We start from the raw sequence: 25,160 nt of genomic DNA, 5'->3' as shown, positions 1-25,160 counted from the left end.
ATGTTTAAATATATATTAAACATTAATGATAAATATAAGATTTATAAATATGTACGAATGTATATTATTTTTTTTTGTACGTACATAAGCTGCTAACACTTTTAAATTTCCAAATATGTAGACATAATTACACAAATTTAAAAACATAAAAACTTATAATAAACAAATAATTTAGCATATTCTATATTAAGAAAAATTGTTTTAAATAATAATTTTTATAATTTGATGGTTAAAAAACCTATTATTACAAAAGTATACAATTTGTATAATTATTATATATATATATACATTTTTATGTATATTATAATGTCATATTTTCTGGAAAAATGCATAAATGGGTTTTGCTAATTATTTATTTTGCACTTATAGAAGATATTTGTGCATATAATAATAAGAACATTGTATCTTCGTTTTTATCATATATAAACTCTAAAATAAATTATAAAAATGAGGTATCAACAGTGATAGAAATGGGAAACACTGTGGCGTGCCTAGTGAATAATAATAACCAAGGTTATAATGAATGCTTATGTGATTTTAAAAAAATAAACGAATTTGAAAAAAAATGTTCATTTCATTTAAAAAAAAGTCAAGAAGAAGCAAAAAATTGCTCAGAAGAACATTGCGAAATTTGTTGTAATTTAATTAAACCAAAAAATCAAAATGATTCAATATTAGCTTATGAATTAGTTTGTAAAAAAAAATGTACAAAGTCTACTATAAATTCACCTTTAAATCAAGATGATTATAAATTAGCTTTTACCAAATTATTTGAATTTATCCGTATTTTTTTTCCTCCAAATATTTTAACCTATCACCCAATTCAGAATAAGAAATACCCGATATATACTAACAAAGTTTTAAATACGAGTATAAAATTAAAGAACTTATTAAAAATAAAAATAAATCAAAATATCATTCTACATATATAATCATACACATTTTCTTATTTATCCCCTGTCTAATATATATCCATATCCCTATATATATGAAAATATACATGATTACATTATTTTTTCCATTTACGTAATTTTAATGTAGAATATAAGCAAATAGCAAATGATCTTAATTTAGAGGCTAACCAGGTAAAAATACACACATACGCATGTATATATAAATATAAAAATAGCAAATAAATTAAATTGTAAAAACAACAAAAAATATAAAATATATGAACAACTGTTATTTTGCAACACGGTTCTTATATATAAAATGCATAAAATAATTATTTATTTAGTAAATGGATTTTTCCAAATATTTTTAATTAAAAAAATAAATAATTATATATTATATATATTTTTAAAAATATTTATTTTCTTATACATTAGATTAATAGAGAATATGTTAATAATGAAATAACCCCAGGTATTGAATATAAATCAGAAGATTTGTTTTCTCCATATGATGAAAACTAATTATTACTATTTCTATTATTTTATTAAATTTGATTTGTTCACCTCTTATTGTTCTTAAATTGGGCTTTTATTTTTGTCATTATTTTGTCTTTTATATTTTTTTTTACTTTGTGTGCAACAACATTTTGCAATTTACTGTCGTATTGAAATTTGTTCTTGTTTTCGTTTTATATATGTTGATGTCATTTGTTATTATTATTTTAGCAAGCATAAATTATATTTTCATTTTTTCCATATTTATTTAAAAATATATTTTTTTGTTGTAATAAAAATATATCTTTTATATAAATGTCCTATATCATAATGTAAGATGTCTCTAATAAAATACGTTTAAGAATATATTAAAAATTGATAGAAATATATTAAGTTATTTACATATCTGCACACATGAATGAATATATATAATTCAAAACAGTGCAATATACAACTATATAACTGCATTAGAAAAACTAATAAAATATTATTTTGAAAATATAAAATTAAAAATGGTGAAAAAATAATAATGTGCAATATAAGGGCTTAGTTATAAAAGAATATGAATATTATTTTATTTTTTGAGAGAGATATTTTTAATTTGTATTTTACTTGACTTAACAAATCACATCATCTTGGCTTTCAATATGATCTAAAAGGAAAACGTGAAATACATATGCAAAAGTTGATGAATATACTTTTGTTATTTATATGTATGTGCACAAATTATTGGCGTCCAAAATATTTTACACTATTTAACACTTTTTTGATCAACTATTCGAATAGCAAAATTATATGAAATTTGCATATTCGTTTTATATATATCAGCACTTTTTATCCCCTTGAGGGTTTTCCGTGTTTTATTTTCCATTCTTCATTTATTTCTTTATTTACTTGGTCATGTATTCTTTATTTTTTTTAATTTATTTTCCCGTTTGGATATAATATAGAATAAAGCATACACAAGCATGCCTTTGGAAAAAATTCCGATGTCATTTTTTTCTAGCATACTCTGTAATACAAAATATGAAAACATAAGCAATGAAATACAGTACTTGGGTCGAAAAAAACATTATAACAATACTAAATCGTTAAATATATCAGAAATAGGGACATTTAAAATAGTTAAGATACTTTTAAAAGGGCTATCAAATACTGTATGTTTGTGTGAATGGGTAATTGATAATACAGCAGCTTCAGTTTTGGGAAAATATGCAAATTGTATAAATAACGATTTATTAAAGCTCAATAAAATATATAAAAAATGTGAAGAAAAAAATACATTCCCTTTTAAAAGTAATTATATTTCAAAAATTTATAATAGTGTAATTAATCAGGTAAGCCCTGAAATAACACATGATAAAAATAAGACCGATAATAACGAGATCCATGATTTTGATAATAAAAAGAGAGAAACATTATGTAAAGAACAAAATAAGAACACACACTTAAAATATGAAATAATAAAAAAAATTAACCTTTTTATAAATAATAATGATTATAAAAAAGAAAATAATACCAAAATTAAAAACAAGAAAGATCGAACCCTTGATAATAATGGCCTATATAAAAAAAATATAATACAACTTGTAGTGAAAATAAAGCATAAAGAATTATATTCGAAAATAAATGAATGTAATAAAATCACAGAAGTAGAAATACATAAAAAATTAAAACATTGCAATATATTAAATATGATATTAAGTGCAGAAGATGAAAAATACATTTGTGTATTTTTAGAATATTCATCAATAGGAGACCTATATTCATTTGTTGGTTTTAATATATTGAAAGAAAAAGAAGTTAAAATAATTGTAAGCCAAATTTTATTTGCATTATATTATCTACATATCAAAGGAATAATACATTGTGATTTAAAACTAGAAAATTTATTGTTATTTAATTTTGATGAAGAGTCTTTTTTATTTGAATCAAATTTATTATCAGACATAAAGATGTGCCATATTAGTCAATTTAAAAAATTGAATGCCAAAAAATTAGTTCATTCTATTAAAGAAAATATAAAAAATAATCCTAATATTAAGGTATTTAAATATATAGTAAAATTATGTGATTTTGGATTATCTGTAAAATGTGAATTTGATAAATTTTATCCGTTCAATGGAATTAGGGGAAGTTACGGATTTATTGCTCCAGAATTATTTCAAGTTAGATTTTTATAAAATAATAATTGGCTTTGCTCATTTTTATATTTGTCCATGTTTTATATATTTCCATGAATTTATTTTTGTATTAACAATTTTCAGGAATGTAGTTTTAACAATAAAATTGATATGTGGGCATTAGGAATAATTTCCTTTCTTTTATTGGGAGGGTATAAGCCATTTTATCCATGCTCTCGATTTGAGGTACCAAAAATCGGAAAAAAAATTAATATATATTTTTAAATTGCTATTAATTCTTTATATCAAAAAATATAAAAATATATATTCTATATGAAAACATAAGATATGTATAAGGTTAATTTTAGAAAATGTCTAAATTGAAATATTAATTAAACGAAAGCATATATTATAATTTTTTTTTTTTTTAATTAGGAAAAGGTAATATTTCATGAAAGATATTGGCATAATATATCACCCGAAGCAAAAAATTTTATTCAATCACTATTAGAGATTGACCCCTTTAAAAGGATGAATGTAATTGAAGCTATGGACCATCCTTGGTAATATAAAGACAATAAATATATATATTATATTTATGAAAAAACTAATTGCTACCACATTTTATACTATATTAATGATGCTATAAAATTTTATTTGTAAATGCATATAATTACGTCTTAATATGTTATTTACATTTTTTTCATATAATTTTATTACGTCATTTGTAATGTCTTTTAATTTTGTTCAATTATTTCCATATTTTAATGATATTAATTATGTTATTTTTTTGTTACACACTTAAACATCTTGATAGGATAAGGAGTTATTTTATCGATACGTAGATATTATAAGTATATTTGATACAAGCTTATTTATCACATATAAATTTAATATTTATTTATAATTAAATCAATATGACCATAATTATTTCCATTTAAAAATAAGGAAACATAAAATAGAAAAATATACATATATCACTGTATATAGATGTTTTTTTTAATACTCATTTCGATATATAACAATTTCGCTCTTTTACTTTTTTATAATATCGCGTATCACGTTTGTAACTTAAATGCATAAAATTTTATAGAGAAAAATAAATATCAGCACAAACTGTTAAAAAATAATATGGTATTTAGTGTGTACAAAAAAAATTGATTTATTTTTAAAAATTAGTTTTAATCTTTGTATGCATTTTTAAACATAATTCTCCAATAAAATTTTCGATTTTCTTTTTACAAAATATTTATATCAAAATAATACGAAATAAACGTTGAAATATAGATAATGTATGTACATCACTAGTAAATTAAGTATATATATGTATATGTTCACATTTATTCATTTGTATGCCATAGTTATAGCTATAAAATATAAAAACTCGTTTATTCACCTTTTTTAGATATTAATGGTTTAAGGGAATGTATATAAAATTAATGATATGTAAAAACTAATAAAAATTATACATACTAAAAAGCAAAAAATAAACAATCTTATATATATAAGAATATATATATTACAGCCTGTATTAATCTATCTTTTGTTTTGTTAGTTGAAATTTTTATATGTTTGTCTTATTGTCTAATTATTTTTGTTAAAAAGGTGGTAAATTGTTTTAAAATTAAATTGTATAATATTATTAATTTTTTTAATATTTATTTGTTTTTATCTTGATAATTGTCCACGTTTTTAATATGTATTATATATGCATATATATATATGTTCAGAACTAAATGGCATATAACCATACATCGGTGTTTTTGTTTACCGTTCAAGGAATATTAGCATCTTTGACATGCAGTCTATGTTGCTTTGTATATGCATATTGTTGCAATAATAATAAAAATTTGAACAATAACGACACAAAATGTGAAAACAAAAGCAAAAGAAATATTTCAAAATTAAACCCGGATATTCATGATCTATCTACCTCAAAAAAAAAAAAAATTAAAAATAATTATGAAATTGAAAAAAGTAATGAAATAATAATAAATTCAACAAATAAAGATAAAATATATTTGTTAAATAAAAGAATATCTGATATCAGCTTATTAAAATATAGTGATAGTGATATATGTAAAAATAGAGATAATATTAGTAGAGAGAAAAATCTGGGTGTGAAAAGTGGATTGAATAGAAAAGAAATTAATTCAAATAAAATAGAAACAGACATATGTTATAACAATAATTTATCAAAAAATGCAAAATGGAAAAACAAACAAAACGAGTGCAATAGTCTATATATACACAAACAAACAAATGAAACCCCATATACAAATTTAGTAAATTTTAAATTAAAGACCATTCCTAATGATTATTTAAATGAACAAAATATTAATATAGAAAAATATAAACATGATGAACAAAATAATTCAATTGATAATAGTATATCTACACATAATGAAGTGATTCATATTTATCCTTATATTTTCGATAAGGGTGTACAAAACGTTTCGCCATTTTCTTGTCATGTTAATAAAAATCCTATAATTATAAATGACTATGAACAGTTTTATAGAAATCAAAACATAAGAGAAAATATATTTGACTCACATTTAAAGGAAAATATAAATTCTATAAATATGAATATCAACGCTTCAGATATTTATACGAGGGAAGATATAAAAAAATATTTTAGAAACAATGATATATTGTGTAATACTGAAAAAAACAATGCTATTACTAATGAAGAATTAATTTTATATGATAATGCATATACTATTTCTGAAAAAAATAAAACCGAAAATATGATTCTAGATATAGGAAAAAAATATAATAATACAATTTTAAGAAGTGAAATATCGTATATAAAAAATAAGGAAGAAATAAACGGAATGGAAAGCAAACTAGTAATGCATTATCAAAATGGAATTATTCAAAAAGACAAATTTGTAAAGAATGGGGTTATAAAAAGTTTCAGTAGTATCACAGAAAAATCTATTGAAAGTAATTCCCCTATGACTGAAAAAGAAAAAGAACAAATATATTTTAAACACGGAATAGAACAAATTGATAACATGATTCCTTCTAACAAATTGAAAAAAATTCATGAAGAAAATAATAATCCAATTTTAAAAACTTATAAAAATATGTTTGATCATTTTAATAAAAGTATGTCAAATAATAGACATCTAAATAATATAGAAAAAAATTATGATGAAATTTTATCATCTACTTATGAAAATGATAAAAATGTGATCAAATATGCAGAAACAAATATGATTGATAAATGTGAAAGCCGCGATTTAGATAATGTATACCATTTCAATACAAATTATTGTGATATGAATAAAATTGAAGGAATTGAAAATGATTATTCATTAGGATGGGAACAAAATTTTATAAAACATAATAAAAATCCTAGTAATAATAAAAAAAATATTATTTATAACACATGCAATGAACAGTATATAGATGAAAAATATGTAAAAGAACATAATACAGATAAATTTGAGGATTTGTATGCAAGTAAATTTAATATCTATCCCTATTCTCATAGCAGTAATAAAAAAGGGGAAGATGAAAATGAAATAAAATTGATTTATAAAAAAAATAATGCCCTTGAATATTTACCAGAACCACAAAATTATGATGATTCAATAGTTAGAAATCGAACCAATATATCGAATATAGAAAATTGTAATAGAAACGTATCATTTTATATGGATAATGAGGAGGGGAATAGTAGTATGGATATTAATAAAGAGGATGATTCAAATAGTTTATGCAATGATATGAAAAAAAAAAAAAAATATAAAAATATAAAAGATCGGGCAAGACAATTAATTGTTGGGAATGATGATATAATTATTAATACAAATGATATTACTGCCGAAAATCAAATAAAAAAAGGAAAAAATAAGGAGAAGAAAAAAAATATAAATTCGCAAAATAAACCGGTTTTAAATAAAAATACGAAATTATTAAGAAGTAAACACATTTTCAATGATGATACAATTTTGTCTCAAGTTAATAAACATGTTTATTCCTCAAAATATGCAGAAGATATAAATTGTAAAAATATAGAAATGCTTCATAAAATAAATGATGACAATATTAATATTAAAACATGCAACAATGGTGAAATAGAGAGAATAAATACCAAGATATGTCAAAATATGAAATCTGTAAAAATGAGTAGAGATATTACATCGAAAAAGGAGTTTAATGCACCACTAAATTCGATTGGTTCTGTAGAAGGAAAACATAAAAATGTTACAAAAGGATGTGAAAATGCTTATGATATTTATTTATTGACTGATGATAATACTGATTGCCGTACTGAAAATAAAGAAACTTCGCACACTTCAAATAAAAAAAAAGAAACAAATAATATAATCCAAACTGATAAATATGAAAATGGGATGAAGGAAATGAATTGTCGTATTAGAAACCCAAAAAATAAAGATTTAATCCCCAATTATATGAACAAATCGAAAACGGAATATAAGTTAAAAAATTTTAATAGGAACTCAATGAAAAAAATAACTGAAGAAAACTATGAAGAAACCTGTGAGAATAATACGGATACATTTAGTGAGATAAATTTATATGATGAAGAAAAACGAATAAATGAATTGGGAACAATTCTGGATAACAATTATGATAATAACAATACAAATAATGATAAAAAAAGAATATCTGGAAAAAAAAGGAATATAAAAAATTATGAAAGAACAGATAAATTAAAAAAAGACGAAAAAAATATGCTTTTAGACAATGAAAAACGAAAGGAAATCAAAAATATTGTCAAGAATAAAAAAAATGAAACTTATAATAATAATATAAGTGAGAAAAAAATAGATTATAACAACAATCATACAGAGAATGAAAAATTGCTTATTAAAGCAAGTATAAAAAATAAAGACCAAAATATTTCTGTATGTGATAATATAAAAGATAATAATGTGAAAATAGAAAAAAAGAAAAAAAGAAAAAAAGAAAAAGTATTCGAAAAAAAAAATAAAAATAGTATCAACAAAAATGATGATGTAAATGGAAATAGGAAACTGTCTAAAGTTCAATTTACAAAAATAAAATCAGCTAAAAAAGAAAATATATTATACAAAATGGATGCAATAACATTAATAAATGAAAAACATCAAAAAATTGATGAGCATAAATGTGCATCAGGATTCGCCATTTTTTTAATAGAACACATTCAAAAAAAAACGAAAGATAAGGATATTTTTGAAAATTTATTAAAATTTATATTAAAATTAATGGATATTTATAAAATTAAAACAGTCAATTTTATAGAAGCATTTCTAATTCTAGAAACAATAAATTTAACAATTATAAGAGCTCATCCAATTGAAGAATGGGTATTAGTAATTTTTCATTTTATTAATGGAAATATAAAAGATCATAATCTAAAATTTATAATAGAATCTCTTAAATTAGATCATATAGAGATTAGTAATGTAACTGCATCATTTTATATGAATAAAAAAAATATTAAACTTACTGAAAAAAATATGAGAAGAGTTATCACACTGCTTTCCCATGTGGTCAGAAGGTCATCAAGGATTAAAATATTTAATGAAATAAATTCCGATGTAAAACTGAAGGAATATAACACAAATGATCAAATATTAGGTTCTTGTTGGCATCCTATGGATTCAGACGAAATTCCAAAGTGATAAACGGGCAACAAAAATAGTGATATAATACGCGACGAAAAAAAAAATAAAAACATAAAATTGAAATTTAGAGAAAAAAAAATAAAAATTTTATGAAATTTAAATTTCCCCTGCAAAAAGTTTAAATTATAAAGCAATAACTATTATATTCATATTATTGGAATAAAATATATATCATTTTTATATATAGTAATAAGTAGTTACATAATGATGAAATCTATATACTTACATTTATATATGCTTACGTGGATCTAATACGAATATAAAACTGAGAAATGCTTACTTAAATTATGTAATTATTTATATAAATAATAATTTTGTTATTTTATATTTTTTGTATGAATTGATAAATCTTAATAAAAAATTCAAAAAAACTTATTATGTAAAAATTTTTTGCGTGTCTAATTTTGTCTAAAAAAATAAATTATGTGTATTTTTGTCATATTATTTTTATAATTTATGTTTGAAAATTTTAAAGCATCGTTGGATTGTCTATATATATTATACATGATTCCTCCTGCTTGGTAAAATTTGTGATAAGTATTAAAAGAGCTTGAATAATTATATGTTTACATAATAATGCATAAAATATAGGCCTGCTCAAAATATAGTGATAATAAGAAAAATAAAGAAAAGTTTTACTATTCGAAAATATAAGAAAAAATAATTAGCTATATTTGTAACGCTTTATTTATTTGCTTATTCATTCATAAATTAAATAAATAATAAATAAGCGTATTATTTCGTTTTGTCACCATTTTTGTATATTTAAACCCCAACTAAAATATAGAAATGCAAACAAATGAAAATAAAACAAACGAAAAAAATGAATTTATTAGCTATTTAGAGGAACATGATATAATAAACCATATAAGCCGAGTTTTGTTGAAATTGTTTGAGGAAAAGGAAAAACCTGCAGATGTAATCGAATATATACGTATGAATTGGGGTAATACAGATGCAGGTTATTAATTTTATTCAGTATTTTGCATTTGTTAGTTTATTTTTTTTGTGAAATATTAGCTAACTGTTGACTATATCATTTTCTAATTCGTATGATTATTTTCGATTTGATGATTCTCTTAAAATAGTATTAAGAACTTTAATTATAATTTTTGTGCAGAATTTTTATTCATCATGGTTAATTTTGTTTGATATATTCAGCATATTTATGTACATGTTTTTTTTTAATGAATATTAATTTATAGATATCTCGTTAGACGAATTAAAAAAAGAAAATGCATTTCTTAGAGAAGAAAATAAAAACTTAACAAAAAAATTCGAAGAACTAAATAATACATTAAAAAAATTAATTAGCGATAATGAGGCATCAGAAGCTTAAAATATTATTATCGGTGATATAGATATAATATTAATGCAAAAATACCAATACAAATTGTTTATTAAAATGGAAATATGCATATATCTAAGAACAAAATGCGTATACATATGTATTATATTTTTTTCTTTGTATATATATATGCGTGTATATAAAAAATATGGATGATTTCTTTTTCTGAATCGTGGCTAAATACATTAAACACTGAAATATATATATATATATGTATATATCCACATGTTATATGCATCATTTATAAAAATTCCAAAATAGACTTCATAAAATAATCAGGTTTAATATTTAAATTATTATGATTTAAAAACACATTCGCATCGGTAACTCCAGTAGAAACCAGTATAGATTTTATTTTGCAGTTTTGAGCAAAAAATATATCTGTATCTAATCTATCGCCTATCATAACAACTTTTGACAAATCAATGTTAAGACTTTTTAATACGGATTCAATCATAAATAAGTTTGGTTTTCCTAATACTTTAGGTTTTTTAAAAGATACTTGTTCAATAGAAGCAACAATAGATCCTGTACCAGCCCATTGTTGATTTGATGTAAAATTCGCAAGCGGATCTTTATTAGATACAATAAATTCTGCATCTAATCCATTTATACAAAGTTGGGCATATTGAATTTTATAATAATTAATATTAAAATCAATTGCAACGACAACAGCTCCAATATTATTATCTATTTGTATTTCACCTTCATCTTGTATAATAACTTTTTTATCATTATCTTTATAACTGCCTAACCAAACAAGATTTAAAGCGTCTAATTCATCACATATCCCTTTTTCTCCAATTACATAAATTTTTTTTTTTCTAGACTTATATTCTTCTTTGCTATGAAAATATTTAGCAATTGCATAAGATGTGCAAATAATATGTTCCTTTTTAACACAAGTAAACCCTAATTTATGAAACTTTCCTAATAGCGTATCTCTTGATTTAGTAGAATTATTTGTAATAAAATAAACTTTTTTATTATCGCTAATCAGCTTGTTAATTACTTCTATTGCCCCATTAATAACTGTATCTCCTCTCCATAAAACCCCATCACAATCAAAAAAAAAAACTTCAAAATTTTGATAAAGGTCTTTTACATTTACTCTTTTTTCGATTTTCCATTCTTTCATAAAACTGTTATAGCTATTTTCGGAATCTTTAAAATAATTGTTTTGGCTAGCTTCAGAAACGATTAATGACATTTTTTCTTTTTTTTTCCTTTTTCAAAATATTTTATTTTAAAATAAGATATAAATATGTATTATATTATTTTTCTTTATATATAATTTAATATAAAAAAATTGATGTTTCATTTATATTAAATACCTTATTTTTTTTTTTTTAAATAAAAAAAAAATAAAGCCTATAATTTATATAACACATCATAAAATTATTCTCTATATATTTTCGTTAGTATTTATATATTTCATAAAAAAATATTGAATAAATAAAAATAATAATAATAACTCCATTGAGATAACGTGCCCGAGTGGTTAAGGGGTTGGACTGCTAATCCAATGGGTTCTGCCCGCGCAGGTTCGATTCCTGCCGTTGTCGAATTTTATTCAGTAATAAATATAATAATCAAATTGGATTTATTATTTAGTTTTTTTTCATAATTATTATAAAAAAATTAATATACATAAGTATTATGTAATAAATAAAAGTACTTGGCAAGTTCCTGTTATTTTAAAAAAATATATTTTAGTATGCCTTTATAGTATAAATGCTTGCTATATTTATTTTTAAACTATGTAATTACATTATAAAATAATATAATATATGTACTGTGTAATGAATTATATTAAATAATATATATTTTTCGATAAATTTAGCTTAGAGTATTAAAAAAAAATTTAAGTATACCATTTTGTCTACCCTAAAAATTGTACTTTTCGGCAAAGCATAAAAATATTTATATATTAAAAAAAACGATATTAATATAAATAATTGTGTGCGTAATACCGTAATACTTAATACATATATTAAGCATATATATATGGCTCTCTAAAGTTCAAGCGCATTATTATATCCAAAAAGCGACATATTTATGATCCATGGAATATATTTTTTGAAACCTTATTCATGAAAAAATAAAAATGAAAAAAACATTGTTATATTTGTGTAATATTTTAACATATTTATAGAAATATTATATTTTTTTATACACAAAATTAAAAAGTATAATTTTTTATTTTTAAAAAAAGTTTGACAGAAGTGGGGTTCGAACCCACGCCCTTTCGGACAACGGCCTTAACGTTGCGCCTTAGACCACTCGGCCATTCTGTCATTTTATATTTGTTTAAAAAAATTAATATGTATTAAATTGTTTTCCTATGTTTTAAGATTACTTTATTACTATTTTTTTATATAATTTGAACATAAAATTTATAAATATATAATTTTAAAATTTTAATCTAACTTTTATTTTAATAAATTTATGGTTTTTTTTTTCGAAATTATGCAATTATTTATAGTGATTAAAATAATAATATGTGACTAATAGTTATGTTCTAATTAATATAACCTTATTAAAAGAATATTTATTATTCATAAAAAAATTTTTTTCAATCAACAAATTTAAAATAAATGGGAATTTTATTCAAATTATAATAAAGCTTTTGAGAAATATATAACTTATGATAACATCCTATTACTGTTTCCTATAAAAATATTACAACACCAAAGCATGGTTGTATAGTTTCCCAATATGTATTTTTTAATAAGCTATTTCAATGCCCCTATATATGTGTGAATATAAATCAGCATTAAATATACAATTCAAAATCATATCGAAATAACATTAAATTGATAATATATATTATAATAAGGACATTAAATAATATAATTAAATAGTTTTTTGTATATTGTACACTATTAAAAGGTCACCCTTAAATGTATTTAATATTTTGTATATAAATTGTGATAAAATACAAATATTAATATATGCATATATTATAAGGATAAAAAAAAATTAATTTATTATATTTATTTTTTTATAATAAAAATTATGGCAATACAATATATTTTTTATTAAAAAACAAAATATATAAAAAAAAATCATTATTATGATAATCTCCGAGACCGGGAATTGAACCCGGGTCTTCCGCGTGACAGGCGGAAATACTGGCCACTATACTATCTCGGATACATTTATTTAGTCTTTTCAAGCATATATGATTCTTTTTTTTAAATGAAAAATAATATAAATAATTCAGAAAACACATATTTTTATATTTATATATTATACGCTAATTTATTTCGCGTCACAAATGTGATAGAAAAATTATATTCATATATATTAACTGAATACGTAAATAGTATATAATAATAATAATTTTTATTTATTAATATTATAATTATTATAGTATTTTAACAAATTATAAATTTTATTAATAATTTTTTACTATTGTTATCATTCTCTATAAAAATGTAATATATATTTATTTATATATTTAAATTTGAGAAAATATATTTTTTTAAAATATTTAAAAAAATAGCAGTATATTTTAATTAGTATTTTATACAAATACAATAATATCTTGGAAAAATATATAATAGCAATAATTATGATTTATAGGCGTTTGGTTTTTATAAGTATTATATTAGTTTATATTTTTTACCAAAGTAGGTAAACAATTAATAAAATCATCATTATTTTTTATGGAATTTTTAACGGGAAAAAAATATTATATGTATTTTCGTCCCATATGAGTTGTATTTTAAAATGTAAACACAAAACATGTCTGAATCATATCATGGTAGATTCACATAAAATATAAGACACCATCCAATTTGTTTCCATTTAATTTTCTCAAATAATTAAATGTGTAAATGCAATCAAATATTAATTTAAATATATTGTAGTTTTCTTAACAACAAACAATTTGCAGAAATGCTTTATTATCAATGTTGTGTATATAATAAGACATAAGTTAACATAAACATACATAAATAAATGAATATATAATAAAGTAAAAATCTTATACATTATGAACCACTTTTATGGTTCATAAAAACTATGCGAAATAGTTATGATAAATTTATAAAAACTAAAAAAAAACATATCATACATGTGTATATATATTTACATATACAATGCATGTATGGTGATGTATATAGAGAAAACATTGATTATTTAAAATAAAGTTATATTACTTTATCTGAAGTTTTGTGAAACTTTCCATCAACATGCTCCTTTGTGTTTTTTATTAATTTGCTGTAGCTATCTTTTTTTATAAACTTATTTGCACATAGATCCCTTTCTCTATCAAACATTTTTCTTTCATTATTGGATTGTTTCGAATTAAGTATAAATTTTTGCTCTTGTTCACTTTTTCCCCATAAGTCAACAGTTTTATGTTTTTCTAAAAACTTTTTATATTGTTCTTTGCTATTTTTAAAATGCCCTTCTTCATGTAATTCTCTTAAACCTTTAACTTTTTCATTTTGATTATTTATATAATTAATATATTGCGCCTTTTCTTCTTCAATGAAAAGATTAATATGGGAATAATTTGTATTGTCGTTATTTTGATCAATATCATACCCGTATTTATAATTTACATTTGCATTATCAACTTCTTTATTATTGTTCTCTTTTTGTTTTAATAAATCAGATTTTCTTTTATTAATATTATATCTCAATTTTTCTATATCGATTTGTGATAAAAAATAATAATATAAGCTACTAAAAATATCATATATGTTTTCTTTAAAACTTGATGGTTTTCTATAAAATTCATCTTTTTTTTCTAATTTCCAAGCTCTGAATAAATGCCTTAGTTTTTTTTTTAATCTTAAATCCTTGATACTTTCAAGTGATATTTTTTTTTTATTATCTAATTTTTTATATAACACTTTTAAATTATTTATAAAATTATAATTCTGAAGTATATTTATAGTTAATCGTATCATTTCTTTACTATCATAAATATGAGCATCATAGTTTTCTTTTTTATTATCGTTTATTTCCTTTTCTACTTCTTTTTCTTTTTTTTTCTTTTCATTCTTAATTTTTTTTTTCGCTAACACGCTGCTACTTGTACTACTATTGCTAGACGATCTATCACTTTTGATGGAAGATGAATGGCCACTTTCGCTATTACTGTAACTTGTGTTTTCATCTGTTTCACTAATTTCGCTGCTACTAGAAGTTTTGCTATTATATGTGTCGCTACTTTCTCCATTACTAGAAGGTGTGTTAGCCTTGTTCCGACCTTTATGGCTAGCTATACTCCTATTAGAAGAGGTACTTCGGTCTTTTTTGTTTTTATTTCGATGTTTGCCAATACTATTTCTTATTTTCCTACTTTTTCCCACATTGATGTGCTCCTTTGAAGTGCATGTAGCTGAAATATTTTTTTTTTTTTTTGATTTATCTAAAGATATCGATATAGAACGGGAATCATCATCAGATATGTTTATTGATCTTTTTCTTTGTTCGCTTTCTTTATACCCCATTATATTTTATTCATTTATTTTTTAATTATATGTTTAATTATAGATAAACTGTCTACGTACGTTAAACATTATATAAGTATTCCCTAATAATGAATGAATAAAATCAGTGGTTTTATATGAGCATTATACACGTACTTTTAAGTAAAAAAATATTTGCCTTGTGTTCGTACGTCGAATATTTTTTTACTAATCAAAAACGTTTAAAAAAATATGCATATGATAATTCACTCATGTTCATCTTTAAATTGCATTTAAAAGGAAAACATCCACATCGTAATTTACCCATTTATTTATTTATTCGTTTATTTATTCATTTATTTTCTTATTAATTTGTTTGATCAGGTTTATATCAGCAATTTTAAAAAGTTTAAAAAATTATGAATATACTAATAATTAGTGTATAGTGAAAATATTTGCCAATATTATATTATAAAAAAATTAAAAAATAAAGCTTTTCTTCATAATTAAATGTAATTTATGTGAAGTTAAGGGGGGAAATATATTCCGAATGCAATATGATTAAAAAAATGTACTATAATAAAAAAATGCCATATTAACAAACAATATATTATAGCAATATATTTTTGTGAAAAAATAAAAAAAAATGGGAGAAAAGGAGAATATACGAAAATGCAATTATTTTCTATACATATATAAATAAATATACTATTTTAAAATAATAAAAAATTAAATTATTAATTCTTTATAATGCTAAAAATGTACTAGCTCTAAAATGCGTAAATACGTACATAGGCATATTTATATATTATCACATCCCCTAAACATGTGGGGGAAGAACATTATATTTTTTTAAGGGTATAAGAAATGGATTAAAATAAAAGGAAAATAAAAAACAATAATTAATATACAAACAATTTCTCTCTATATATTATATATACATATATACAACTTCTTATATATATTATATGTAATAAACACAAAACTGTATATATAATTTGTAATTAAGTATATTAATTTACAATTAATTTTTTGTTTAAAAACATGAATATGAGAAAAAAAAATAAATGATTCTCAAAATTTCCATCGATTATTACATTTTAAGCACGTTACAAAGGTAGTCATCGGCTCGTCACTGCTTCGGGTTTGCAATTGTTGATATACGGTGTCATAGCCTTTACATTTAAAGCATTGAAATTCTCCTTTTCTTTCCTTTTTTAAAAGAATATTTTTAACATCCCAATCAGATTGGCAAGCTAATAAACTTTCTTGTAGACATTTTTGTCTTTCATTTTTTTTTTCATCGCTAGCCATATCCTGTGAATTCATAGTTGCTAATGTTCTAGCAGAAATATATTCCGCATATATTTTTTCGTTAAAGTTGGGATTTTTTTTATCAGATAAATTAAATTTAATTGATTTTAATTGCATATTGTACTCTTTCTGTGAATTTTTTTTTTCAATAAATATTTTATATAATTCATTTTCTATATTATATATTATATTATCTAATTTATTTCGATCGATTAAATGCAGTAAGTTATCATGAGATCCTGTAATAAATGCTTTAAATAAAAATTGCTTTGCTTTATCACGAAGGGCATCATGATGATATTTCCCATTGTAGTTCCATTTTTGCATTTCTTCTATATCTACTATATTAATTTTTCTGTTTTCGTTACTATTATATGCATAAGATTTAGTGCTATTTTTTCCATTGTTTTCTTTGTCTTCATTTATATGTGTAGAATTACTATTATTCAGGCTGTTTGATGTACCTTTTTTCTTTAATTCTGGTCCTTTTTCATTAACATTATTATTGCTATTCTCAGTTTCATTATGTTTTCGTTTTTTTATATTTTCCAAATCTTTATTTGTGTTTTTTTCTTTTATTGCAATGTTTTTCCATTTATCTACAAGTTCCTTTGATATATTTTTTATACTTTCATTATTTATTTTTGTAAATTTGTTAACTGTTACACCAATTTTTGTTTGTTTTAATATATCTTTATTTATTTCGACATCCTTTAGCAAAATTAAATCGTTCTTAATTACTTCTATTGTAGCATTATCTATTTCTTCAATCCCTTCGTTATCACATTCGAACCTGCTTTCGTGCTCTTTCAATCGTTCTTGCACATTTTTTATTTTTGTAATATTACCTGTTTCAGTCATATTTTCAAAAGGTAAAAATATAAAAAAAAGAAAAAAGACTCTTTACATAATATAAACCCAATGTAGATATATAAACATATCTTTTTATTTTTCGTATGTTACTACAATTTTTTTTTGTAAAATGAATTCATTGCTTTTTTTAAGTCCCTTCTTAAGATTCAGTCTTAATGCTGTTCATTCACAAATAATATAAGCATTTATAATGATTAAATATATTAATAATATTTTCTACTTTATCTTCTTTTAAAATGTTATTTTATCATGAAAGTTTTACTAAAAAATTAAAGTAAGATTTTTCACTAATTTATATATAGGCTTCCATATTCATCCCTTTTCTTTTCAATCTGATAAATTCAATATTTTTAATTAATATACATATTATAATTATATATTAAAAATAAAAATAAAACATTAATTTATAATCCTTTTTATTTTTGTCGATAAATCATTTTTATTATTGAATTGTACAGATTCTCTAAAAATAATATACTTTTTAAAAAAAGCGAAGAAATTACGTTTCCTCATTTTTTTTTATTATTATACCTATTATTTGTTTGTGTTGTGTATGTATGCAATTTATTTTATTACTACCTTTATTAACAGTTAAATGGAATGAATTTTGTTTATTTTGATTATTATATTTTTTTATTTATTTTAGCTTTTTTTTTGTGCTATAGATATATGCATACAAACTATTATGTGAAAAATTATATAATATTTTGTTTGCAATTGATACACGAATGAAAGTAGACTTAAAGTTATGCTTAAAGTTTTGTAAAGGATATATTTTTGAAATAGATATAATTCGCATGATGCCCTATATCTAAACTGCAATTATATATTTTAAAAAATTATATGATTAAAATATGGAATAAAACCCTCCGTCCAAAAAATAAAAAGGATTTTAAACTGTTAGTTTTCTCTTTTGTTATTATGATGTAATATTGTGAATATTAAAAAAAATATTATGAAAATAATGCATTTTTTATAGAGGCATATGATATAGGAAAATAAGATATGAATGGAATAAAATAATGAATATCCGCAATTCTCCGCATATATAAAAGGAATTATTTTCTCCTGTGCATTTGTTTCACATTTATTTTATGCACCTTTCTAATTTTTTGTGGAATAGAATGAGGATTACTATTTAAAAGTTTTTATAATACCATTCAATCTTTTGCTTTTTTTTTATTTTATCGAAATTATTGTAAATTTTAAATCACTTCTCTATAATGAGGTATATGTAATAGAAAAAAAATTACCTCATTTATCAAATTGTCCTAAGCCATACTAATATATAAGGTATGAGTATACACATATATATATTTTACCGAAAAATACAAAATAAAGTTAATATACGCATTTTAACTGATGTGAATAGACACTAAACTATTCTATTATCACTAACAATATTATAATGATTCGGCACGATTAATGTAATAATAAAATAAAAGGTGGCTATTTCATCATCCTTTTGCTGATTTATGCAATTTTAATAAATAAATCATCTAATTCCCTCATTTAATAAAAATATATATTTAACCTCCTTTTTTTCATAGTTCATAAGGTAAATGAATAAACTACTTAGAAGCTAATATAAATAATGAGTTTGCATATTTTGAAAAGATGGAATATGAAGGAGAAACATTTCATTTGACAGAGTACCAAATAAATAAAACGATAAAGGCTTTCAAATATTTAGATAAAAAAAAAAGGGGGCTCTTGAAATTTGAGTATGCATATATACCTAACCTATGCACACAAGAAATGAGAAACACAAAAAATGAAATGGTGTAGAATATTATTATGTTTTGATTATCTCATATATTCATATATATAATATATATAGAATTATGTAAGATATATGATATGCCCATACTTCTATACATAAACCCAAATATAATAAAAATACCTAACTCAATTTAAGATTATTAGGGAAGTTATTGAGATGTAGCGGATATAATGTGTCTTTGCAAGAAATTGATAAGATAAAGATGATCTTAAAAGATAATAAAATAAAGGGAAGCAATATAGGACCAAATGAAAAAAGAGAAGATGAAATAATAATAAATGAAGACAAAGAAATGATAGACAATAATATGACAAATAGCCAAATGAAAGGGACAAATGAAAATGATGAAATTAATAACATATCTAATCTATTAAGCAATTTAAAAAATTATGACAATTTTATGGAATTAGAAAAAAAAAGAGAAGAAATAAAAAGAAAAGAAGAAGAAGACAAAAACTTATTTAGTATAAAAGAATTTTTTAGAATTATACAAATTCCAAATATAACCAATGAAATAAAACCAGCGGGTGTATTAAATGCTTTTGAAATATTCGATGAAAAAGGTGATGGAAAAATACTCATCAAAAAATTAAGATTTATTCTTCAATATTTAGGAGAACCATTAAGTAATTCGGAGTTTGATGAGTTTTTTGAATGGCTTAAAACAGTAAGCATAGGCTAAAATTCAATCAAATTGCATACATACATTTATATGCATATATATTTATATGCAGCTTTGGATAAGTATTGTAATTGTAGAGCGGGTAGGTACCCATAAGGTCTTTATCATAATATATAGCCAATAATATATACCGATAATATTTCAATTTTTTTTATTTTAATAGAAAGAAAAGGTATATAAAACTGATTATATAATATACGACGACCTGCTAAATGAACTAATAAGCAAAGACACAATTATATAATTATACAATTTTTGCTCTTAATGATGTAAAAAATAGAACAAATTAAGAAAGCATTAAAGTAATAATTTTATTCTCAAAATATTTGAAATATTTAAATATAAAAATTTTGCTTATGAAAATCGAAATAAAAATTTAAGCAAAACTAGTTAATTATCATTTAAATTAATTATTATATTTTTGGCACATTTTATCTTTATATATCCAATTTTATAATTAAAAACGTATATATAAAAAAAACGTTAAATTAAAACTATCCTAATAATAAACGTTATAAAAAATAATAATATGCACATATGAGACATATTATATGTGCTTTTGTATGATTAAAAACAAATAAATCAAGTTAATATTTGTGTAATAATACTAAAAATATTTTGGTTTATAAAAACTATAAACGGAAACAGGTATGCATAAAAAGTGACCATATAAAAAAACATATTAATGAATAATAATACCAATTAAAACAGTGAAAAACTATTTATATTATGCCAAATTAACAGAAAAAAATTGTAAAATAACGAAATACCGAAAAAATGTAAAATGATCATAAAATAAAATGTAAAAAGAAAATAATATATAAAATAGAAAGTTTATTTAAGAATATAAAATATTAATCAATATTCGTTATCATTATTAGATGGTATATTTATACAATTAATTATTAGGGCAAATGCTGTAAATAAGTCGAAAAATCTTGAAGCTTTACTTTTTTTTTTTATATCTAATCGATTTTGAGCATTTTTCATATGTGTTAAATAACTGTATAATTTTACATTATCAAGCTGATTGTGTTTAATTGCAGTTGAATATAAATTATTATGCTGGTAATACCTTTTAATCAATTCATTATTATTTATTTGAAAATCACTTAAATTGTTGAGATTCGCTAAAAGGCATTTATTGTTATTATAATATGTGTATATATTTTTATGTGATGACCTTGACAAAAGTTTAATTTTTTTTCTCCTTATAATCTTTTGTTGTATTTTTTTACATTTCCACTGGTATATTTTGGTATATCTCCTTTTGTAAATTTGACTGAAATCATCAAGATCCATATTATTTATTTGGGAAAGATATGCTAGTGATATTTTCGAATCATGTTTTTTTCCCCCTTTTCTTTTATATTTTAATAAAGTAATTAATTTTTCTTTTTTATCTCGAATATTATAGATAACAATTTTGCATTCCAAATTATTTTTTTTCTCTAAATTAGTAATTTTTTTTTCTTTATTAGGAAGTTCCCCACTATTTCCTTTAGTATTGTAATTATAAATACATAATACAACATTTTTTCGTATACCTATAATACTTTCTTCCTTCCTTTTTCGGTTCAGTTTTTTATTACTTTCTTTGTTTTCGAGTTTTCCTAAGCTTTCACGATTGGCATTGTAATCGATTATGTTGGTATCATCATATTTATTACAATTTATATCATTTAAAAAATCGAAACTGCTATATTTATCACTAAAAACATTTTTTAATTTGTTAGTATTTGCTTCACTATAGTTGCTTTGATGTATTTTATGAGAACTTTTTTTTTTTAAATAATTAATTTTTTTAAATTCTTTTTCATTATCCGCTATGGATATATTATCAATGCATAATATTTCGCTAGGATTTTCATGCTCAATATTTTCAGTAGAATGTGGATGAATATATTTATTCTCTGTTTTCGGGTCGCTTATCATATAGAATGTTTGTATTTTATTTTTATGCTTTAAAATAAAAGGGATTTTTTTTTTAAATAAAAGTTTATATTCTACTTTTTTCCTTACACGAGTTATATTATTATAATGCTTATATTTTGATTCATGGATATTTTCATGTATTTTATTCGTTTTTATCATTTTTTCCTTGTGTATATTCATATTATATATATCATTATTGTTATTATCATTATAATAATCTGTATCATTTTCAACGCCTTTTGTGGTTGTATTATTTTTTTCCCAATTAATTGAAATGATATAATATTTTTTATTTTGTTTTTTTTTATTTATATCTGCTAAATTGTTAGCCCGAGAAGAATAATAGTAGGTTTCATCCAATTCATTGTCCATGCCACTAAATACTACATTGTTTGTTTTACTTCCTGATGATATATCATTTCTAATATACAACGACCCCAAATTATTATTTACATCGATGATGCATTTATCTTGATAATTATTAATTTCAATATCATTATTTAATTCTTCTGAAAAATTTTTTTTTTTAGTTTTTATCAATTTAATTTTAGAAATTTTAGTTATTATTTTATTTTTGTAATCTTTTGAACGTACAGATTTTCCAATTTCTCTATTAGATATAATGTTAATTTTTGGAGTATTTACATTCTCAGTTTTTTTTTTTGATGTTCTTTTATTTTTAAAATTATTTGATTTGCTTTCAGCATTTATACCAAGAGAATTAAGTGAATTATATTCATTACCTCCTTTTAAACTTTTCCTTTCAGTTGATAAAAATGCGTTTTTACTTGTTATATTTTTATTTTTCTCAATAAATTTATCATCATGTTTTTTTAAAAGTTGGCTATCTGTTTTCATTTCGATTTCATCATGAATATTATCATCAAATATGTCATCTTTTATAATATTACATTCTTTATCACCAATAGAAACCTGAAGCGAAATATTTGCAATTCCTTGATCTATGGATATACATTTATCACTATAAGTAATAATATTGTGAGAAGAATATTGATCAATAACTTGTAATTTTGGATTTTCAAAATTTATGTATGAGGGTCTAACTTTCGTAAATAATATTTCTTTTATATTATTTAAAACGCCAATATTAAATGGATTATCATTTTGGTAAAAAGTTTTTATTTGTTCATAAGTTGTTTGATTAGTTACTATCGTATATATATGATAGCATAATAATCCAATAACAAACCATAATGTCAAAACTGTATATATTATTAATATTATACTATCAGTTGCCAAACTCCATATATGAATAAAAATTTTTTCACTGTTATACCCCTTATTTGATAAGATAGTCATACATATTGTTAATTTGTAAATACTTGCTCCTAATGTTATGCATATCAAAATATACAAATTAAAAATAAAATAAATAAAATATTTATAATTTCTTGCACCAATACAATTCCCAACCCTAAAAAAAATATAAAGATCGTTATCCACATTATTTATTACATCATAATATATATATTATGCATATGAACATTAATGTGCATAAAATCATATTTTTTATATTACCAAGGGCAGTGATGGTCAAATTTTTCTACGCAATTATCACAAATAGAACAATGAACGGTTCTTATACCCCTATATATATTGCACGTATAACAATATTTGAGTTTGTAAAAAACGCCATTAATTAAAACTTCTTTTTGCTTTGGAGGTTGTGCCCCTCTTCGTTGGTCGATGATTGCGTCGTATAAACTCAAAACTGAATTCTGGTTTAATTATAAAAAAAAAATAATAAGGTGTACAAAACTATTTGCATATTGTTGAATTCAGATTTTTGAAAATGCAGAGTAATATATTCGCATAAAAAACGGATTAAAAATATTGCATATGTATATATAGTACTTATTTTTATTTATAATGTTACTTGTCTTGGTATTATACCAGGATCCATAAAACTCGTTTTAAAAAAAGTATATATTGTCAAGACAAAAAATAATAGGTTGAAAACTGTAACAAGGTAAATATCTTTTTTAAAAAGCCACTATAAAGAAAAAAAATTTATATTGCAAATCACATTATTAATATATACATGTAAATGCAGAACTGAAAATTCAATAGTCACATGCCCATATTTTTTGCAACTCATCATTTTTTTAACATAATAAAAACAAACGTTCTAAAGGTTTACAAATTGTATTTTTTTTTTTTATATTAAAATAATTTATTATTACCGGTGAAGTAAAGGCGTGAAATATTGCAACTGGGATTACCATCATAAGGAACGATGATGTAACAGCAAGAAATGAGGGCCTATATAAAAAAACATGATATTAAGGATTATTATATTTCTTCTTATTTTTAATTATGCATGCTTTCCCCCTTTAGTTATACACGCATATATTTATAAATCAATTTTATTATTAATACATACCCTGATATAAAGAGCCCATTGCAGTGAATATTATTCTCGCCATATATTTGCACATTATTTATCTTGTCAAAATTAACTCTTTCTAACGATTTATTGCTTTTAAATATTTTCATTTGGTATATAATAATTTCATTTTTATTAAAAAGTATAATTCGAATTATATATATATGGGTGATTTTATGACATTTATATTATGGAAAGCAACATACGATTAGTCTTATTGCCGTTTTTTA

The 25,160-nt window shown here is 21.8% G+C and overlaps 9 protein-coding genes and 3 non-coding genes across 12 annotated transcripts; 6 read left to right on the top strand and 6 right to left on the bottom strand.

Moving 5' to 3' along the window:
* Positions 1 to 326: 326 nt before the first annotated feature.
* On the top strand, positions 327 to 1,415 carry PBANKA_1421700 (secreted ookinete protein, putative; the record flags this gene model as incomplete). Its single annotated transcript, XM_034567554.1, has 3 exons — positions 327 to 870; positions 1,042 to 1,085; positions 1,329 to 1,415. 3 exons carry the CDS (start codon positions 327 to 329, stop codon positions 1,413 to 1,415), a joined length of 675 nt encoding a protein of 224 aa, XP_034424039.1.
* A 962-nt stretch (positions 1,416 to 2,377) lies between these two features.
* Positions 2,378 to 4,356, top strand: PBANKA_1421600 (calcium/calmodulin-dependent protein kinase, putative; the record flags this gene model as incomplete). The annotated part of the gene is made up of 4 exons (XM_034567553.1): positions 2,378 to 3,556; positions 3,656 to 3,757; positions 3,947 to 4,074; positions 4,329 to 4,356. 4 exons carry the CDS (start codon positions 2,378 to 2,380, stop codon positions 4,354 to 4,356), a joined length of 1,437 nt encoding a protein of 478 aa, XP_034424038.1.
* Positions 4,357 to 5,247: 891 nt separating this feature from the next.
* On the top strand, positions 5,248 to 9,156 carry PBANKA_1421500 (conserved Plasmodium protein, unknown function; the record flags this gene model as incomplete). Its single annotated transcript, XM_034567551.1, has 1 exon — positions 5,248 to 9,156. One exon carries the CDS (start codon positions 5,248 to 5,250, stop codon positions 9,154 to 9,156), a length of 3,909 nt encoding a protein of 1,302 aa, XP_034424037.1.
* A 792-nt stretch (positions 9,157 to 9,948) lies between these two features.
* Positions 9,949 to 10,498, top strand: PBANKA_1421400 (C-Myc-binding protein, putative; the record flags this gene model as incomplete). The annotated part of the gene is made up of 2 exons (XM_034567550.1): positions 9,949 to 10,120; positions 10,365 to 10,498. 2 exons carry the CDS (start codon positions 9,949 to 9,951, stop codon positions 10,496 to 10,498), a joined length of 306 nt encoding a protein of 101 aa, XP_034424036.1.
* A 250-nt stretch (positions 10,499 to 10,748) lies between these two features.
* On the bottom strand, positions 10,749 to 11,717 carry PBANKA_1421300 (4-nitrophenylphosphatase, putative; the record flags this gene model as incomplete). Its single annotated transcript, XM_034567549.1, has 1 exon — positions 10,749 to 11,717. One exon carries the CDS (start codon positions 11,715 to 11,717, stop codon positions 10,749 to 10,751), a length of 969 nt encoding a protein of 322 aa, XP_034424035.1.
* Positions 11,718 to 11,990: 273 nt separating this feature from the next.
* On the top strand, positions 11,991 to 12,072 carry PBANKA_1421261. Its single transcript has one exon. It is a non-coding gene; the product is annotated as a tRNA-Ser (tRNA).
* Positions 12,073 to 12,724: 652 nt separating this feature from the next.
* PBANKA_1421241 lies at positions 12,725 to 12,804 on the bottom strand. The gene has a single exon. It is a non-coding gene; the product is annotated as a tRNA-Leu (tRNA).
* Positions 12,805 to 13,591: 787 nt separating this feature from the next.
* On the bottom strand, positions 13,592 to 13,663 carry PBANKA_1421221. Its single transcript has one exon. It is a non-coding gene; the product is annotated as a tRNA-Asn (tRNA).
* A 1,001-nt stretch (positions 13,664 to 14,664) lies between these two features.
* Positions 14,665 to 15,978, bottom strand: PBANKA_1421200 (conserved protein, unknown function; the record flags this gene model as incomplete). Its single annotated transcript, XM_034567548.1, has 1 exon — positions 14,665 to 15,978. One exon carries the CDS (start codon positions 15,976 to 15,978, stop codon positions 14,665 to 14,667), a length of 1,314 nt encoding a protein of 437 aa, XP_034424034.1.
* A 1,032-nt stretch (positions 15,979 to 17,010) lies between these two features.
* Positions 17,011 to 18,111, bottom strand: PBANKA_1421100 (transcription elongation factor s-II, putative; the record flags this gene model as incomplete). Its single annotated transcript, XM_034567547.1, has 1 exon — positions 17,011 to 18,111. One exon carries the CDS (start codon positions 18,109 to 18,111, stop codon positions 17,011 to 17,013), a length of 1,101 nt encoding a protein of 366 aa, XP_034424033.1.
* A 1,629-nt stretch (positions 18,112 to 19,740) lies between these two features.
* On the top strand, positions 19,741 to 20,832 carry PBANKA_1421000 (calmodulin, putative; the record flags this gene model as incomplete). The annotated part of the gene is made up of 3 exons (XM_034567546.1): positions 19,741 to 19,847; positions 20,042 to 20,573; positions 20,752 to 20,832. 3 exons carry the CDS (start codon positions 19,741 to 19,743, stop codon positions 20,830 to 20,832), a joined length of 720 nt encoding a protein of 239 aa, XP_034424032.1.
* A 614-nt stretch (positions 20,833 to 21,446) lies between these two features.
* On the bottom strand, positions 21,447 to 25,040 carry PBANKA_1420900 (palmitoyltransferase DHHC4, putative; the record flags this gene model as incomplete). Its single annotated transcript, XM_034567545.1, has 5 exons — positions 21,447 to 23,958; positions 24,063 to 24,262; positions 24,421 to 24,537; positions 24,728 to 24,806; positions 24,928 to 25,040. The coding sequence occupies 5 exons, from the start codon at positions 25,038 to 25,040 to the stop codon at positions 21,447 to 21,449; spliced, it is 3,021 nt and encodes a 1,006-aa protein (XP_034424031.1).
* Positions 25,041 to 25,160: the final 120 nt, after the last annotated feature.

This window comes from Plasmodium berghei (genome assembly GCF_900002375.2).
Source record: "Plasmodium berghei ANKA genome assembly, chromosome: 14".
NCBI classification, from domain to species: Eukaryota; Apicomplexa; class Aconoidasida; order Haemosporida; family Plasmodiidae; genus Plasmodium; species Plasmodium berghei.
This window is presented reverse-complemented; position numbering and strand designations above follow the sequence as displayed.